The 20606-nt window shown below is 44.0% G+C and overlaps 1 protein-coding gene across 1 annotated transcript; it reads right to left on the bottom strand.

The window, feature by feature from the left end:
• Positions 1–826: 826 nt before the first annotated feature.
• On the bottom strand, positions 827–2530 carry LOC133785210 (uncharacterized). Its single transcript, XM_062224462.1, has 2 exons — positions 2375–2530; positions 827–1294 (listed from the first exon to the last, which is right to left on the bottom strand). Exons 1-2 carry the CDS (start codon positions 2528–2530, stop codon positions 827–829), a joined length of 624 nt encoding a protein of 207 aa, XP_062080446.1.
• Positions 2531–20606: the final 18076 nt, after the last annotated feature.

Genomic DNA, 20606 nt, shown 5'->3' with positions numbered 1-20606 from the left:
CCGGCATGAAAATGTTGTATACATGAAAACTAGCAAAAATGTCTGGATCATTAACCCGACATAGAGGTTATAAGTGTATACACGAGTCAAAGCAATCTGGATACAACCAGAGGCGCGAGCTAAGATGATCTGGATGTAACCAGATTATCAACATTATAAGTGTCTGGGTATAACCAGATACGCAAGCTAAGATGATGTTGACATATCCAGATTATTAAAAAATTACAATTGTATGGATTCCAAACCAAACATGACCTAAATAGGTTTGGAACAAACCAGCTAAAAATAATCGACAAAAGTTGGAACACGGATAAACCTACTTCAAGCTAAGTCGAGATCGAGGTTGGAATATTTTGCAAAAAGATAGTTTCGACCTCACAACCTTAAGGAGCTACTCAAGGAAGAGGAAAAGTGACTAGAAAAGCAAGATATAACTAAATTACTTATCTTACATGCCATATAAGTACTTTTGAGTACATGGTAAAAGTAAGGTCCGACCTTGACAAATAATGAGATCGGACATGGATACATCAAGCAAACTGTGCATGAATGCATTGAAACTCAAGCTTAAATCCAACAGATGTTTGTATGAATAAACAAACATAATGACAAACAATTAATATAAAATGCTAAAAATATTTCGACCTAGAAATGTGGAGCAAAAATATTAGAGTAAAAGCGAGCATAAAATTAAAGATATCAAATGTGAACGTTTGAGCAAACAAAAAATAGCTCTTACACGAGCTGTAAATTGTTTTTGCCCCAGGGGCATAAAAAAGAAAAATATTACAAAAACATTCTTGGGACGTAGCCCATAGCCTCGCTTCTAAGAAGCAGGAGCATCCCCCCCGACGGCATCCGACTTCTCCTTTGCCTTCTCAGCCTCCTCCTCGGCATCCTCTGCCTCCAAACGAGCTTGCCACCTCGACAGGAATTCATCCTCGAGAGTATCCAAGAAGCTTGTATCAAGGTTGGCATTGTTGGCCCAGATTCTATACATGGCCATGTTGATTGCGTGATCCTTCTTTTGCTTGAATTCCTCAAGGAGGCGAGCCTTTTCACCCTCGATTATGTCAAAGGTAGCCTTCTTATCCTCCTCAAGCTTGGCATTTTTCTCTTCAAGCTCCTTGATTTTTGAGTCCTTCTCCTTAATCTCAGCCTCCAACTTTGACTTTGTAGCCTTGAGCTCGTCAGCGAGTTTGATTTGGAGATTTTTTGATTCCTGAGTATAAGACATGCTCGAATGGACTTCATTGTTCAGCTTATAGTTTAACTGAGAAAAGGAAGCAAAGGCCTATACAAACCAATTGGGTTAAAGAATATACCACATAAACTCAAATAGACAACATGACAATGTAAAAAGAGAAAATTATCGAGGAGATGAGCTCGCTACCCTTGTCGTAAAGAGTGTTGGTGTCCCAACAGTTGTTTAGGAACTGCCAATGAGGAGCGTCGAGATTGCTGAAGTTTTGGCCTACCCGTGATAAAACATCCGAGCCAAGGGTGGCTTCGTGGGTCCCAGCAGTATTGTCGATAACGTACTCACTAGAGTGAGTCGAAATCGACAGCAGACGCTCACGAGTTGGAATCGGCTTCTTTGGAGCTGGCGCGGTTTCCTAGGAGGCTTGAATAATAGGAGGCAGAGGGAGAGTGACTTCGGTAGGTACCCCAACCTTGGGGTTTGCAGCAATAACTTGGCTTGGGCCCTAGGATCTCGAAGGAGGGGTCATCTCAGTCCTTTTAGGGACCTTAGAGGGCAGTCCTGCCTTCTGTGACGCCCTCGGGAATTTGCTTTGTTTGGCTCCCCAACGACGATTGAGCACGTTATCGAGGTCATCTTAGTCCTTTTTAGTTAACGAGCTTAAAGTACTAAAATGAAACAAAGATTCAAGTGACAAGAAACCTAACTGGAACTCTCCCCCGAGCTTGTGCTCGGCGACTAAGTAATCCCCCTATCTTCAGAGGAGGCTGGGGGAGTCCCTTCCCTATATGTGGAAGTTAACCTCGAAAGGTCTCTATAGTCATTTGTTCCGTACTAAACATCTATCCCATCCCAAAATTCATTTAAGCTATACATAGTTTGGTATCTCCCTAGCCAACTATCAAATTTATGAACCCTCTCGTCTACCTAAGACCATACATAGAAATTATCCCTGGAATCCGGGAATAGGATCAGGGTGTCGGGTTTATGTTGAAGTAGGGAAGGAGACCACAAGGCCGAGCTAAGGATGACTTTATCTCTGTCACTCGAGCTCGAAGCCTCGTCATTTTCTTTGTTTCCCGAGCATGGACTCTTGTGGCGACGAGCTGGGGAGCGGACCCTTAAGCTCGTTGACCTCTATCTCAAAGGAAGCTTATCAGTAGGGAGTGGTACGTGCTCCCACATGGTATATTTGCGGTAAGCGATGTTGTCCATCGACTGATCTTGCTCTAGGAGGCCGCGGGCTCGAAGCTTATCTTCATGAAGAAGATAAGAGAGAGAATGCTTGCCATACGGTAGTTGGAGCAAAGCTTTATTGTGCTCCCTCATTGAGTCCGTGGAAGTGGGACGGTGATAGTTGGTTGAAGAAGTGGATACATGACAATTAGTTCGAGCCTAAACATTAATCGTGCAAGAAAAGAATGGAGAATATGTACTTACGAATTTGTTAGAATGAATAGAATTTTGAAGGAGCCAGGCCATCTGTCCAGAAGAAGGCCAACTTAAAGTTGGGAGGATGGTTGGGCATGTCTTCAAAGATTTTCTTCTCCTTGGGATAGCTCGACAAATAGTAGAAGCCATCTCTTCCCCGAGCTCGGGAGGGGTTGCTTTTAAGGAAAAAGAGATACAAGACCTCTCTTGGCGAAGGTCCTTCCCACTTTAATTCGTGGTATAGCGACCTCAGGGCTGACAAGACCTTGTATGAATTGGTATGGAGTTGGAAGGGCACGGGCCCAACAAAATCTAGAAAATCCTTAAAAAAGGATTTCAAGGGCAGTAGAGCTCCTGCCTTCATATGCTCGCAACTCAAGGCTGCGAGCTTAAGTTTATTGTCGTGACGACCATCACCCGAGGCATAGCAGCTCTGTTCATTTGGAGTAGGAGCTCGACACCTCAGTGAGCCAGACAGTCCTAAGCCGTGGCGAGCAAGGATGTCAGAGATTTTTCCTAATAAAGTTATTGAGCTCCAGTAATGCTCGGCCTCGAAGAATTCCTCCCTGGAGGTAGGAATGGCTGCATGTTGTGAGGTGGATGGAAGATTTGATGAATCGTCCATCAAAGAGAAAGTAAGATCACTGAGCTTGTAAGTGACAGTTACTTTGAGCGTGGGGTCGAGAGGGATAGGTCTGAGCTTGGGGTCTGGGTCTAGATAGATTGCGACCCTAAGTTTCCTCCTTTGACTCTTGGTTTGTTCTTTCTTTATCCAAGAGTTTTTCTTTCCTCGACCTCGTCGATATGACGCTGGAAGTGGGCTCGAATATCTTCTTGCTCACACCTCACTTTGTATTTGTGAATTAGCTGCTGGTTTCGAGTGAAGGGTGATTCTGGACTTGGAGTTGTGGGAGAATAAGGAATTGCGAGCACTAACCCCCACCGTTTCTCAGAATTCTGCAACATCTAGCAAGAAAGAAAAGGGTGAGGGCCAGGCATACAAGAAATCAAAGTAAAATTTTATGTGACTCGAGCTCGAAGGCTCGAGATCACGGAGTAAGCTCGATTGAGACTGAAGTCTCAAAAGAACGGGTCGAATTCGAGAAAGAAACTCGAACTATTGTAAGTTTCAGACTTTGAGCATGTATTCGACGTGAGGGAAGGAAAGTGTGGATTCATTTTGAGAATCCCGGATTTTCAGGGGAAAATTTGGCGGTTACTAAAAAATATGTGATAATTTTGGGAAACATGCAATTTAAAACCCTAATTCAGTACCCCTTTTCTTAGTCTACACAACATATCATCCATAGTCTAAATAAAAGGGGGGGGGGGGGAACAAACATCTATGCTTTTTTGCACTAAAATCTGGGTTTTAAACCCACGATTTCAGAGAATTTTGGGTCCAGATTTTATATAGTATCAGCTAAACAATGTGGCTAAGATTACTAATTGCTATAAAATCCTTATGAAACTAGTGAAAAACTACTAATTATGCGGTGCAAAAGAAACATAAAAATGCATGAAGAAATAAAAGTACGAGGGTCAAGAACAGAGGCTTGCGGATACAATGAAATCGACGATTGGAGGAGCAGTTGCAAGAATGATCTCATGCAGTCGAAAAGGCTGAGGTTGTTCTGTCTTCTCGGTTTAGAGAACATGCAAAGAGGAAAAAAGAATTTTTGGCTCTGGTATTTTCTTTCTCTCTGAAACTTAAAATGTAAAAGTGAAGAGGAGGAAGATGATACAGTTATATATATATGTGTCCCAAAAGGAGGTCAAGGGTCGAGCTAATCTGGGCCTTTGGTTGGATTTGGTATTTGATCAGACGGTCAGGTGCGAATGTAACAATGGTGGCAAAAAGCTGAAACGTGAAAGGACGTGGGTGTGTTGAAAAAGTACTCAAGTACTCTGATTGAGCAACCCATGATTGACGCGTGTCCACACTCGAGTGTGGTAGGTAGCTCAGTTTTCAAAAGTGGCAGTTCAAAAGTTTTCTTCTCATAGGATTCGAACTTATACTTTTGAGAGGGCAAAATGTTACACCCAGATATCGAGAATGGAAATCTTGATCTCAAAATTAAGGTTCGTAAGGTGTGAGCTCAAAATAAGCACAGTCATCATGTGATCCTCTAGTCAGACAGTTTTGCTATAAATGATGACCTCGTAAGCTCGAGCAGTATATAGCCTTGAAGATGCTCCGAGCTTATAAAAAAGGCTCGCAACTCATGATAGCAAGGATTCAACACTTGTATAAAATTCTTGATGCATCTCTTGCTTTCAGACAAGATGCTTCGAGCTCGAGGGCTGTAAGCTTGAAGGTGATGGCTTTTTCAATGGTTACTTGGTGGGAATATAGGCAAAGTAAGATGACAAGCTCGTAATAGGCAAACAGTCTCGAAGGTGCACGGGTATAGTGTCTAAGCTCATTGATTCTATGTGAATGTATTTATTGTTATAAATTCCCTATGTTTAAGGGATCTGATGTAATTTTTTACTCAATCCCATATTTTATGGGATGTTACCGCGTACGTATTAACTAATGCATTTATTGGCATTATATTATTTGATTTACAGAATATCTTCCCGAAATATGTGGGAAGTAATTCTGAAACCCTCTCTATAAATAGGGATGGATAATTCATTTGTAGAGGACTGAATGATTGAGATTTGGGGAGAAACCTCTGGGCAATTATTCTTTGAAAGTTTCCAGAAAACTCCAAAGAGCTAATAATATAGACTCGTGGACTAGGAAGATTTTAACTGTTGAACCACGTAAAAAGATCTTATTTTCATTTTCTTTATTCACTTCCTCTGGTATGTTCCTGTTTAATTGCTTTTCTTTCTTAAGTTGACGAAAAACGGCGTCAACACTGTTCATCTGAACAGGGCTGAACCACTATAAAATTCCTGTGTGTTTATTTAAGATAATCGTACTCTGTCATTTATTTCGTTTATTTCGTTCAAAAGGTGTCGTATATTGTACATACAACCATTGGCCAATTTCACAGGTCAACATTTTGGTGCTTTCATTGAGAGTACGAAATCAAGAAACACAACTTTCGTCATTTTTACGATGCCTCCAAAACCCAGTTAGACCAAGAAGACTGCTCCCAGGGACTCCACCACCCAGGATCCCATAGATCCCGTTAACGAACCTCAGGTGGAGGTTGGAGAACAACCTGATGTAGAAGATCCACAAGACGCTCACCAGGAGGAGATGGTGCAATTTCTGGCGAGGCAGGAGGCCTTTGCTGCAGATATTGCCTTTCAGAGGGCGACTATGGAACGACAACGACGGGAGATCGATGAACAGGTCCAGAGGATGATCCAGAGGGAGCAAGAGGCTGACCGGAGGCATCAGGAGGCTGCTGTGGCCTTAGAGGAAGCTACTCAGTTAGCCCAAGCTAACGCTGAAGCTGCTGTTTAGGCGGTGAGGGAGGCTCAGGCCAAAGCAGCAGGAATGCAAGACCACAGTAACAGAGAGTCCCAGGGGAAGAGTAGGACCCCAAGGACACTCTCAGAACCACTTTCCTAGGATGAAGAGACACAGTCCAAGACTGTCTCCTCCATGACTCAGAAGAATAACACTCCATCTAGGAGTAGGAGTATTACCAACCCGAAGGCCCCCCTTCTAGGGGGATCGACGAAACAACACCGGAGATGAGGGTCAAACATCTGAGAGGCGTGATAGGAATGGAAATGGATGCTCTAAATCTCAAAGTCATCTGGGAGGAGAGGCTTGGGGGCAGGGTCGCATCGACAGGGGCAAGGCGGACCTACCGCCCCTACACCCTCAGTCTCACAAGGGAACGGAACCGATGAATAACACAAGTACTGTGTTTGATAGGCTGGCGAAAGATGCGCAACCTCAGGATTTGAGGGAGGTCATCAACAGGAGGACCAGTGCTCAGGAGAAGTTACCAGGGATATCCACCCCACCTGGAGCAACGATCCCACCAGCAATGCAGGCTTAAATAGATGCACTCGTTATGGTTGTTTAGGGTCTAACAAAGAAACCTTCAGATATCGAGTTGGCTCATAGAAGTGGGAGCCCTTTCAATGCCAAGATCCAAGCTGCCCAACCACCACCGAAATACAAGACCCTGAAACTTCCTACATACACTGGGAAGGTAGACCCAGTACGACACATTGGGAAGTTTGAGGATCAGATGGAGTTTCTCGGTGTGGAACATGATTATAGGTGCAGGGTATTCCCTACCACTCTCTCTAAATTAGCTCAGGAATGGTATTGGAAGTTTAAACTTGGATCTATCACTTCCTGGGAATAGTTCAGGAAAGAATTCTGCAAGGTCTTTAGTGCCGGGCAAATTCAACCAGTTTATGCCAATCAGTTAGTTGACATCAAGCAAGAGAAAGACGAATCCCTGAAAGACTACATTCAAAGATTCACGAGAGAGGCAAATAGAGCGGCCACGATAGGATATGAAGGAAAGTTCATTGCCATCTCGACAAGAATAATTTATCGTAGTCCCTTGTGGGATAGTATACCTAGGAACCCTATCAACACCTTGCAAGAGTTCCTAGATCAAGCTGACAAATACATGAAGCTAGATGATGCTATCATGAAGGAAGAAAAAGGCATAAACCATCTGACCAATATCAAGGCAGATAAAAATGGCACAAACCCTCAGGGCGGTAGTGGGGGCAACGGTAAGAAGAGGAATACCTCAGGGGCCGAGCAGGGTGGAGAGAAGAAAGCTAAGTTAGCACCCGCCGACAAACAAGCTAAGCATCAACCCTACCAGCCCAGGTTCACCAATTATACCATCCTGACAACATCAAGGGCTGAGATTTACTTGGCAACATACAAGGAGGTACAGTATCGAAAGCCATCACCCTTGCGCTCAGAAGGGAAGAAGGACAAGAATAAGTTTTGTCGTTTCCATAATGATTATGGACATGACACAAACGAGTGCAAAAAATTGAAGGATGAGATAGAGTTTCTTCTCCGATCAGGAAAACTCTCGAGGTACCAAGGCAAGACCGAGACCCCAAGCAGGAATCCATAATTCTGAAGGCAGAGGAGTCCACCACTTGAGCCGGCAGTTGTAGACTTCACACTGGATACCATATTTGGAGGATCTCACATAGCAGGCAACAGTAACAATGCTTGTGAACGATATGCAAGGACCCTCATACTTGAGGTAGGGGAGTTTTCCCAGTGTATGGTAGTTGAGGAGCGATCTCCAAAGAATCCAAAGTATGAAAGTAAACTCTCATTTTTACAGAAGATGACGCCAGACACGTGAGGTACCCCCACAATGACCCTATGGTCCTTACCATTCAAATCGCCAACGCCCGAGTGAAGAGATGCTTGGTGGATACAGGAAGCTCGATAGATATCATCTACAAATCATCCCTTAAGAAGATGAAGCTCACAGTCAAGGACCTGAAAGTGTGTTCCCAAGTGATATATGGGTTCACAAGAGAATGCCTAGCACCAGCAGGAACTATTAAACTACCAGTCACAGTGGGGAATGCCCCCAGGCACGAGAGTGTGATGACAGAGTTCCTAGTGGTAGATTGTTCTTCGGCTTACAATGTGGTATTTGAGAGACCCTTCCTGATAGCATTAAACGCAATAGTATCCATCCGGCATCTATCTTTGAAGTTCCCCACCAGCGCAGGGCAAGAATGCGTATAGGGTAACCAAAGGGAGGCACGAGAATGCTACAATGCGTCAGTAGCCAAGGTAAAGAAAGGACCATGCGTAAACAACATGATAGTAACCTGCTGCGAAGAGGGTGAAGGAACCGATGAGGTTATCAACATGGAAGTTGACGCTAAGAGAAACATTCTACTGGAGCCGAAGGCTCCTTTTAACAAAGATTTGTTATTATAGTAAGTTTCCCAAAGCGAGGGAAACGACATCGATCCTCGCTTTGGGGATGACGTCATGGGGGTAGGACCAGTCGAAGATCTTGATGAAGTCCTACTAGATGAGGAGGACCCGACTAGAGTAATCAAAGTTGGGAATGAGTTAAAGGTGGAAATTAAAGCATGATTGGTGGAATTTTTGAAGAAAAACCAGGACGTCTTTGCCAGGTCACATAAGGACATGGTTGGAATTTCTCCATCCGTAATAAGTGATGTCCTCAATATAGACAAGAACTACCCACTAGTGCAACAATAAAGGAGACTGCTTGACAAAGACCGATCTCAAGCCCTGAAGGAGGAGGTCGAGTAGCTCAGGGAAAATGGTTTTATAAGGGAGGTCTACTACCTTGATTGGGTATCAAACCCCGTGTTGGTCCCAAAACCAAACAGGAAGTGGAGGACTTGTGTGGACTTCACAGATTTGAATAGGCCTGCCCCAAAGACTGCTTCCTATTACCCAGAATAGACCAACTAGTCGATGCAACGATATGACATGAAATACTCTCATTCATAGATGTGTATTCTGGGTATAATCAAATAAGTATGCACCCTCCCGATGAGGAACATACCAGCTTCCGGATAGACAAGGTATTGTACTGTTATAAGGTGATACCATTCGGCTTGAAGAACGCAGGAGCCACCTACCAACGTTTAGTGAATGGCATGTTCTGAGACTTGATTGGAAAAAATATGGAGGTATACGTCGATGACATGTTGGTCAAGTCCAAAGAAGCTGAAGGGCATGTTCAAGACTTGGAGTAATGCTTTGCAATACTTAGAAAGTATATCATGAAGCTACACCCTCTCAAGTGCTCATTTGGAGTTGGTTCTGGTAAGTTTCTTGGATACATAGTCAATTCACGTGGAATTGAGGCTAACCCCGAGAAGATCAAAGCATTGATCGACATGAAGTCACTTACTACACTCAAAGAAGTGCAAAGCTTAATCGGGAGAGTAGCTGCCCTTAGTAGGTTCATATCAAAGTCTACGGACAAGTGTATCCCTTTCTTTAACTTACCGAGGGGCAGCAAGAAGATCCAATGGACCGAGGAGTTTAAGGAGGCTTTCCAAGCCCTGAAGGAACACCTCACCCAACCTCCTGTCCTAGCGAAACCAATATATGGTGAAATATTATTCATCTATTTGGAAATCACCGAGCATGCAATCAGTGTTGCTTTAATAAAGGAAGAGAACAGGGTACAACACCCTGTATACTATATCAGTAAAAGGCTAGTAAGTGCGGAGTCTAGTTATCCCCCTCTTGAAAAAATAGCCTACTGTTTAGTAATCGCCTCTCAAATGCTGCGTCCATATTTCCAAGCTCACTCGATTTGAGTCCTGACCGATCAGCCACTGAGACAAGTTCTTCAGAAACTAGAGGCCTCGGGATGATTACTCAAGTGGGCAGTGGAGCTAGGACAGTTCGATATCACTTATCATTTGAGGACGATGATAAAAGGACAAGCATTGGCAACCTTCATAGTCGAAGACACCAACCTTGAAGACCCTTCCTACCAATCGGAGAATGGAGATACCGAGAAGGAAGGGGATACTCTTGTGTGGAAGCTATATGTTGATGGAGCATCCAATGAACATAACTTAGGCGCAGGAATCATACTGATCACTCCGGAGAATCACCGAATTCATTGCGCTCTTAGATTTGGATTCAACACTTCAAACAATGAGGTTGAGTACGAGGCATTATTAGCTGGATTACGCTTGGCTCGGGATGTACATACATATTCCCTAGAGATATTCAGTGATTCCCAGCTAGTGGTGTATCAAGTACTGGGGGAGTATCAAGCCAAGGGACTTAGGATGGTGTAGTACCTGAACAAGGTGAAGGACTTGTTGGCGCAGTTCAAGAGATACTCAATTACACAAATCTCAAGAGAGCAGGACGCCAATGCCGATTCCTTAGCCAAACTTGCCAGTGCCAAAAACATAGACACCTTAAACGTTGTTCCCGTCAAATACTTGGCAGAAAGAAGCATAACCGAGCAGGAGGCACTACCTATTGAGTTAGGAGATACATGGATGACCCCTATTATTAACTATCTCAATCAAGGAGCAGTACCAAACGATCAGAACAAAGAAAGGAAGTTGGTGAGACAAGCTGCACGGTATATGATAGTCGAAGGGGTACTGTACCGATGAGGGTACTCCCTACCACTGCTAAGGTGCATTACACCCGACCAGTCAAAGTTGTTAATGATCGAGGTACACGAAGGGTTTTGTGGAGATCACACTGGGGGGCAGAGCCTATTAAAGGAAATGCTAAGACAAGGATACTTTTGGCTGACAATGAATGAAGACTCGATGGAGTATGTCAAAAGATGCCACAAGTGTCAGATGTTCTCCAAGATACCCCAAGCAGCACCTAATGAATTAACACAGATGCAGAGCCCTTGGCCCTTTGTTGTATAGGGGATCGACCTAATCGGAAAGTTACCCACAGAAAGGGGAAGAGTCCAATTTGCTGTTGTAGCTGTGGACTACTTCACTAAATGGACTGAAGCAGAACCGTTCGCCACCATAACGTCGAAGAAAGTCTTAGACTTTGTGGTGAAGAATATCATATGTCGATTTGGCCTACCGAGGAAGATAGTCTCGAACAATGGGACTCAATTCGACAGTGATATGTTCACTAACTTTTGTACGAGGCATGGAATCACAAAGAGATTTTCCTCGGTAGCACACCCCCAAGCTAATTGCCAAGTAGAAGCAGTGAATAAGACTATCAAATACACTATAAAGAAACGCCTTGAACAGGCCAAAAGAGGCTAGCCAGAATTACTTCTTGAGGTCCTATGGTCACATCGAACGACGGCGTGAATGGTGACAGGACATATGCCGTTCTCTTTGGCATTTGGATATGAAGCCATGTTACTAGTTGAACTCACTCCCCCATCGCATAAATGAGAGACAAACGATCAGGGGAGGAACCATAAACTAATAGAAGAGTCACTCGATTTAATCGAAGAGAGACGAGAAAAGGCAAGTCTTAGAGTAGCAGGACATCAACAAAAAGTGGCCAGATACTTCAACTCCAGAGTGAAAGATCGAAAATTTCAGGTTGGGGAATTAGTACTCAGGAGGGTGTTCCTAAACACTAAGGACACGGCAAGGGTACTAGGACCTAACTGGGAAGGTCCATACCTTGTGGAGGAGGTGATCCCACCAGGGACGTACAAGATAGCTCGACTAAATGGAGAACTAATAAAAAACTACTGGAATGGTGAACACCTCCGCCAGTACTATCTGTGAAGATTGATCAGCAGCAACACAAGTTTTAATTTGTAAATGTAGTATTTATGAATTATTTATGTAACAACCATTGTGCTTCAATGAATGAATTTAATTTCTAAAGTTTCTATAGTTCTTTAAATTTCTTTCAATAAGGGACTTGTTCTAAGGACCTGTCAACCCCATCGGATCGTGTTCGATTCTGGTCCTTGAGGGACCTATCAGCCCATAAGATCCAAACAAGAGATAGGTCCTAGGACCTTGTCGCCCAAATTAGTGGATCATGTTCGATCTTGGTTCTTGAGGAGCCGATCAACCCATACGATCCAAATGAGAGACAGGTCCTAGGACCTTGTCGCCCAAAATATTGGATCATGTTCGATTTTGATCCTTGAGGGGCTTATCGACCCATACGATCCACACGAGAGACAAGTCCTAGGACCTTGTCGCCCAAAATATTGGATCATGTTCGATTCTGGTCCTTGAGGGACCTATTGACCCATATGATCCACACGAGAGACAGGTCCTAGGACCTTGTCGCCCAAAATATTGGATCATGTTCGATTCTGGTCCTTGAGGGACCTATCGACCCATACGATCCAAACGAGAGATGGTCCTAGGACTTTGTCGCCCAAAATATTGGATCATGTTCGATAATGGTCCTTGAGGGACCTATCGACCCATACGATCCAAACAAGAGACTGGTCTGAGTACCTTGTTGCCAACTATTTGATCACGTTCGATCTTGGTTCTTGAGGAACCTATCGACCTATACGATCAACAAAAAAGACTATTCCGAGGACCAGTCGCCATTATTAGGTCATCATCGAATCTGGTCCTTGAGGGACCAATCGATAATTTGATCTAAGACTCGTTACAGGCTCGATTAGCCCATCTAGACCTGATTGGTCCAACTTAGAAATTTCTGTCTACAATCATTATAACGAGTACACGAGAGATTACGTAGATCGTGATGGACACTTGCTACACAATCTACATCTATGTATAGGTATCATTACTACTGAGTATGAAACCATCACTCGACTACCAATGAGGGACAAGCATTTGTTGCTTGCATCATTGAATGAAAATGATAGTACTATGTGTCTAAATGCTCGAAGCAAGGCATGGTCAAGTAGCAAGTGACCAAGGCTTTTAAACCCATGATCACTTGGGGGCATATAGTACATACAGATCGGGTTATACACAAGCAATGAGGGCGTGACCTTAAGTACTAAGCATGCTCAAGTTTTTCTAGGACATTTGTTCAACATATGTTCTGAAAGTGCAAAAAACAAAAACAAAAAAGGCATTGGTACGGAGACTCCTAGCCATGTCCCATATAGGGTGGTCGGCCAGTTCATCAAACCTATAGGGTGGTCGACCTATCACCCATGGGGTGGTCGACTTGACCATTTTGTTCATGGTACTTGGTGAAATACTATACTACTCACATTACCATGGTTGTTAGCATGAAAAATGTAAAAGAGTAAGGTTAGTATGGCACGCAAAATACATGTGTTCAGAGTATATTGATACCTGAACCAATGAGGGTTGTGAGTTGATATACTTAGTAAGCATTGGAAATAACAAATTTGAATCAATACACTGAGTACTCATAACAAAAAGGCATAAAGGCATAAAATTTCATATGTAAATACTGTCAAGTACAAGGTGCCCCACCAATGGCATGAGAGGAAAAACATAATAAAAGACCAAGAAGACTAACTAGGGCGAGGAGTATCGTTTGATAGACTACCCTGAGCCTTGGCAGCCTCACGAGCCAGACACTTCCTAAGCTCTTTCACTCGCGTCTTCTCGGAAAGGAAATCCAAGTTCAGATCTTTATTGGACTTACAGATCAAATAGAAGCAAGAGAAAGCCGTCTCTGAATACTCCTCTCGAGCCTTGTCTTGAGCAACTTTGACCTCTTGCTCCTTCTCGACAAGAGAATCCTTTCGCAATTGGTCCATGTCGGTAATCAGCTTCTCTTTCTCCACTTCAGACTGTTGGAGTTGATCAACAAGTTCCCCCTCCATCTGGGTTATCCTGAGAGTCAACTCGGTCACTTCCTTTTATTTGAGCTCCACGGTACTATGGAGGGTGTTGATTTCTTCATCTTTTGAGGCAATGTCTGCATCCCTAGAGCCAAGAATGCGCCTAAGGTCTGACACCTCTTGGCGGAGGGCTTCAAGCTCAGAACGAAGGTTGGAGAGTGTAGAAGTACACTCCATAGACCTATCACGGACATGAGAGACCAGCATCAATGCCTGCAAAAAACATACAAGTATTAGATAAACGTCAGAACACAAGCTAAATAAACAAGAAGGAAACTGTGAAGGACTCACACTCTGAATATCTAAGAGTGACTTCATGAGAATGGTGTTCAGGTCGTCATTCTAGATCCCATTAAAGGCTGTTATTGTTTGCTCCAGATGCGATGCTCAGTCCATGAGGGTGCTTAAGTTCCGCATAACAGACTGATGCGGCTTAGATAAAGGGGCGGGCGCAGAACAAGAAGCACCCGCATCATTGAAAGTGGGAGGAACTGGTGTAGAAAAAGATGGCTCTACCTCTGCGACAGGGCTAGATGCCAAAATAATTTGACTAGACGCTAAAGGAGTCAGAGGAGACACCTCAAGAGGAACCTCCATGATCGACTCAGCCTCAACCCTGGCCCTTTTTGCCGCTAAAAAAGAAGGACTAGCCTCGGTAGGAGTCGACCTTTGCTGGGTATGAACAAAGCCAAACATGTCCGAGCCTGCAAAAGAAGATCAAATGTTAGAAGGATATTAAGCACAGATGAATCATAAAACAAAGGTGATAAAGTGTCAGACCTTCTGAATGTGATTTGAGTTCGAATGTAATCTCATCAAAGTCGTTCGAAGCAAGCAATGAGTATGCAGTAGATGCACCCACCTCATCACCCTCATGCCTGACTAGCACCGGCGAAGAGGGTATCTCCTCGACATGAATAGGTCTCGGGGAGTCTATGGCTATCACGGGGGACCATCATCATCCGGAACTTCTGATATGGAAGGAGGAAATAGCCCCACCTTCCTAAGGTTCTCTGGAGTAATGAAAGTCTTGACATTCTTCTCTTCAGGGGTAATGACAATCAATGCCTTGGCCCTAACTGTCATATCCTGAGTCGGGAGTGGTCTATAAAAGGGCCCAATGTGCTTAAACTTGGAGTAATTGGCCTCTGCATCCTTAGTAAAGAAATAGTTGTCAGCATATCTAAATGCCTTGATATTTTCGGAGATCTCTTCCAAGAAGGTGTTGGTACCCTCACTCATATAATGGTGGAAATGGAAATACCTCGAGTTACGCTGAGAAGGGTTTGTCTTCAGGTCAGATAGATAGTGGATCTCGTGAGGTACTGGAGCAACCCATTTTCTACGGTAATAAATAATGTACAATGTAGATAAGGCCAAGATCGCATTAGGAGCCAGTTGAGAAGGACTAATACCAAAATACTCTGCTACACTTCAGAAGTACAATGAAGAGGAAGCAGAGACCCAAACCTAATGGCAGAGCGTGTCCAAGCGCACATACCCAGAGAGGAGTCCTTAGCTCTGTCATCTGGACCAGGGATAGTGATGGAAACCCCGAAGAGGTCAAAGGTCTTCCTCAAATTCTTTACCTTCTCCTCAGTCATGTCAGAGGTTGCCCCCTTGAACTAAACAACCTCATAATCAGCAGGGTGAGGCTTCTCAACCAGTTTCCATATGATCTCACTGGCGAAGGTGGCCCCAAAATCTAATGAATAGAACTCCTTTTGTTGTCTCTTCTTCTGTTGCTCAGTTGGCGAGACTATTTTGCTCTTGGAAGGAGGGCGAACTACATTAGGACAAAATTTGTGATTGGGACGCTCCTGAGGATGAGAAGTGTGGTGACGTGAGCCCTCGGTATAATCTAGCCGAGAAGAAGATCGATGGAGAACCTGACTAGTATCTCGGTGTGAAGGGCATTGCAATGGTTCTCACTGAACTGACCTTTCCCGCTGAGAAGAATGACTCCACTGAGGTGTGCATTGGGTACCTTGGGAGACGTGGGGCGTACTATGCTGAGAAGTAATCTGAGCCCGACGAGGAGCCCTGAGTGATATGCCTAGCAATTTGAGGATCATCTTCAGAGGGTTTTCGGGTTGTTTGTTTCACTCTCGCCATTGGACAATACCTCTTTAAGAAATCTTCCTCACTGAATAAGTATAAAGCAGAGCGAGGAAGAATCCTTTTCAACCTTTCCAAAAACTCTTGAGGATTACGCTCACCTACTGACTTGTCTGATGAAGAAGAGCTAGACATCTGCAACAAAGGTGAAATAAAGATTAAAGTTAGTGAATGAGCATAATGAAGCCAACAGCTGGGGGTAGGTTCATAAACTAAAGAGTCAAAATGAAGGAATCAGGAGCAAGACAGGGGGTCGGCCCAGTGAGCTTAAGCATAGGCCGACCACCCCAAGGAAGTAAGCTTCAGAAAAGGTGCCTAAGGACTGTTCAATTCTCTAGAATATTTTTTGGGATCCTAGGTGGCCAGCTTATGCTTGGGCCGACCACCCTGAATCCCTAAAAATCGTTTAAGGCATGAGGTCCTCAGCCCAGGGACCCCTAGGGTGGTCGGCCTAGCCATAATTCTATCCCTAGAAATCGCCCAAGGGGAGGAAAGGGAATGCTCCACCCATGCCAAGGAGGTCTTTGGCCCATGGAACCCTATGGTGGTCGGCCCAACCCTAATTCTAGCTTGGAAATCGCCTAAGGGAAGGAAAGGAGTACTTAGCCTATGATCTATGAGTGGTCGGCCTAGCCCTAATTCTAGGTCTAGAAATCACCTAAGGGAAGGGAAGGAAGCACTCAGCCCTAGAGGTGCTCGGCCCAACCCATTTCTCATGCCTGAAAATCACACAAGGAGAAGCAGGAGTGCTCGACCCAAACCCGAGTCCATCCCTAGAAATCACCTAAGGAAGAAAAGGGAGTGCTCGACCTATGGAGTACTCGGCCCATGCCAAGGAGGTACTCGGCCCATGCCAAGGAGGAGCTCGGCCCAAACTAGGCCTATCCCTAAAAATCGTAGGCACTAGGGTATGGAGTCCCAGAAATCGCCAGAACTGATGTAGTGGTTGGCCTAGGGTCATGCATCCCTGGAAATCGCCCAGTCTAAGGTTTATAACCCTGGAAATCTCCTAGGCTAAGAAATTTTATAGAGAAATATTTTAAGAAGGTCCGTTATTTTGGATCAAGAAACAACAAAAAAAGATTCAGACAAAAATTCCTCAAAAAGGCAAAGTACTTCTTATGAATCTAAGCACATTTAATTTAAACAATGTGATGATTAGAATAGAATACTTACCAATGATCTGAGTTTGATGAGGACCTGGAAAAATCAGACTTGGATCCTGTTTGAAAGTGGCGCATGGAGTAGGAATGAGAAGAGAGGATCTATTTATAACCTCTCAGGCAGACAAGATATTTTTAGGAATTCAAATTTCCTTGAAAAATATATAATATGGTTTAAATTTAAATTCCTTGAAAAATATCTATATTTTTAGGAATTTAAAATTCCTTGAAAAATATTTATATTTTTAGGAAATCAAATTCCATGAAAAATATTTATTATTTTTAGGAATTAATATCCTTGAAAATTATATTATATTTTTAGGACCCTAAAAACTCCTTGAAAAATATATTATATTTTTAAGATTTCAAATTTCCTTAAAAAATATATTAGATTTTTAGGAAATTAATTTTCCTTGAAAAACCTAATTATTTTTAGGAATTACTAATTATCCCTGAAAAATTCGTACTGAGCAAAGTATCGATAGTAACAATTACTATATAATGTCCCGAGGGACTTGACTATCTAAGTACTGCTACGGTATGTTTCTCGGGCCTTGATCAAGTTTATCGTAATGTTGAGTACATTACAATAAACTTGGGGGGCAAATGTTATCCCTAAAAAATACAAGGATGATGTGGCGAATGAGAATGTGACACGTGACATCACAAATCAAGGAAAAACGACAAAGTATTGAGAAAAGACTGATGGGCAAAAAGGATAGGTCCAGGACCTACACGAAAATCGACCAAGCCAGTACCCCTAGGGGTGGTCGGCCTAAGCAGTCCCTATACCCTCTAGGGGGGGTCGGCCCAAGCAAGCCCTATACCCCCTAGGGGTGGTCGGCCCAATATGCCCGAGGACCTTAGGGGTGGTCGGCCTGACCCTATCCTCCATAGGGTGGTCGGCCTACACCCCCAAGTACACTTCACCGAGAAGTAATTACTCTCATTCAAACTGAGATCAACAGGCCTAGCACCCAGAAGGTCACAGGTCCAGCGCCCAAGCTTTGGTCATCAGGCCTAGCACCTAAGTCTGACATACCAACAGAGACTTAATATCTCCCAGATGTTTCTATCGTGCATTATCAACCACGGTCCATAGAAGGCAACAGGAAGACCCACAATCTCACAATCATGGGAAAGTGGACACGTATCTCCACTACCTGATAATCGTGTGCCAACCCACGATCCCAGTATCATTGGCCGTGTAACAACTCCTGGGTACTATAAATAAAGGACCTAAGACTTCATTAAAATGGGTCATTTTTTCTGAGAGCTTTTTGATTCTGGGCAAGTGAGAAACAAGCGAACACTTTTGTTCATCATTGTAATTGTCGAGTGACTCAATACTAAAAGCTAAGTGGATTAGGTTATTACTATTCATCTGAGCAGGGCTGAACCACTATAAAATTCCTGTGTGTTTATTTAAGATAATCGTACTCTGTCATTTATTTTGTTTATTTCGTTCAAAAGGTGTTGTATATTGTACATACTACTGTTGGCCAATTTCACAGGTCAACAACTGATATCATAGGAACGCGGGGTCAATACACAAAAACAAAGGGGTCCTCACCCTCTGGCTCAAAAGTCACCATCTTCTTCATGGAATCTATAGTGGCCCCGTATCTGACTAACCAATCCATCCCCAAAATCGCATCAAAATCGTCCATACCCAACTCAATCAAATCTACTGATAGTTCCCTACTATCCACCATTACTGGCAGTGTTCTAATCCATCTCCTAGAAACTACCAGCTCCCCTGTAGGCAGTATAGTCTCACACCCCGCAGCATAATACTCACTAGGCCTACACAATCTATCAATCACTTTACTAGAAACAAACGAATGTGTAGCACTAGAGTCAATTAATGCAGTATATGAAGAGCTAGCACTAGAAAACTGACTTGTCACTACCAAGGGACTAGCCTCCACCTCTGCCTATGTCAAGGTGAACACTCGAGCTGGAGTCAAGCTGTCCATCTTCCCTGGTTTCTACTTCTTCAATGTCGGGCAATCTTTCTTGAAGTGCCCAACCACCCCACACAGGTAACAGACCTTCGCCCGTCATTCTCCAAGATGGTGCTTCCTACATCTAGTGCACTCTAGATAGCTTCTCCAGGACTCATTGCCTCCCTGGCGGCCACCCTGGGCACCCCAACTCCTCTTATCAAGATCAGCAGTGGTCGAGGTGTCAAGGGTCTTCCTCTTCTGATCACTGGGGCCTCTGCCCCTACCAGACCCTGTATACGGAGGCACTGCACTGCGAACATCCCGTATCACAACGATCTCCCTTTAGTTCTTATTCTCTGCCTCCTTAGCAGTGAGGGCCTTCTCAACTGCCTGAGCATAAGTCATCTCCCCAGGTACTGATGTGATCCTCACATCTCGGGCTATCATATCATTAAGCCCTCGAATGAACCTGTCCTGCCTAGCTGCATCTGTAGGCATTAAATCTGGTGCAAACTTTGCTAGCCTGTCAAATTTCAGGGCATACTCAGTAACTGTCATGCTGCCCTGAACCAACTCAGTGAACTCATTTACCTTTGTTTCCCTGATGACAATGTTGTAATATTTCTGGTTGAACAGATCTCTGAACCCTCAAAGACAAAACATCTCGAGTCTAGGATGCCACCTCTCACCAAATACGAGCATCCCCTCTAAATATATAGGTGGCACAGGCCACCCTGTCATTACCTTCCACCATCATAAAATCAAGGACGGAGGTGATCATACTCATCCACTGTTCAGCCTTCGGTGGACCTGGTCCTCCCTCTAAGGTTGGAGGATGTTGTATCCTGAATCTTTCATAAAGTGGCTCCCACCTGTTTCCAATCTTAGGTGGTTGTACAGCTGGTGCCACAACATGTGGAAAGTTAGGTGCAGTACTTCCTGACGCAGCCTGCTGCCTAAGAAGGCAGATCTCTTCTTCCTAACTCTGAAGTCTAGCTTGCATATCATCAAGTAACTACTGCCAGTTCTTAGGGACTGGCGGAGGGTTCTGACCCTGCTCATCATCTCTAGCCTCAACCCTGGTACTGGCTAGTCGTATTGATTGCCTTGGACGCATAACAATCCAAGTTAATCTGCAATCAATGACTCGTATGGTCACTGTGACAGTCAGAATCCCATGATGCGTCAGGGGAAAGAACGGGTAAGCTGTGCAATCCCACACCGCCTGGGGAAGGTCAAGTGTGATGATTCTAAGACTGTGTAGGTATGGGACTACACAGTTGAAGATGGCTTAAATGGATTGATGGGTACTACCTATATCAGGAAGGTGCATCTTCTTTTCGGTAGCCCATCACTTAAGAACTCCATGGTTAAGCGTGCTTGGCCTGGAGTAATCTAGGGATGGGTGACCTCCTGGGAAGTTTTCCCAGGAAGTGTGCGAGTGAGGACAAAGCACGCTGGAAAGACTTGTCTTGGTTTGTAGGGTCAGTCGTCATTCCAGAAAGCAGCCATAGTGACGTGGGGCGTCACAGTCACGCAATGA

The sequence above is a fragment of the Humulus lupulus genome, chromosome 6, assembly GCF_963169125.1.
Source record: "Humulus lupulus chromosome 6, drHumLupu1.1, whole genome shotgun sequence".
NCBI lineage: Eukaryota > Viridiplantae > Streptophyta > Magnoliopsida > Rosales > Cannabaceae > Humulus > Humulus lupulus.
Note: the sequence above shows the minus strand (reverse complement) of the source record. Positions and strands in the feature narration are given on the sequence as shown.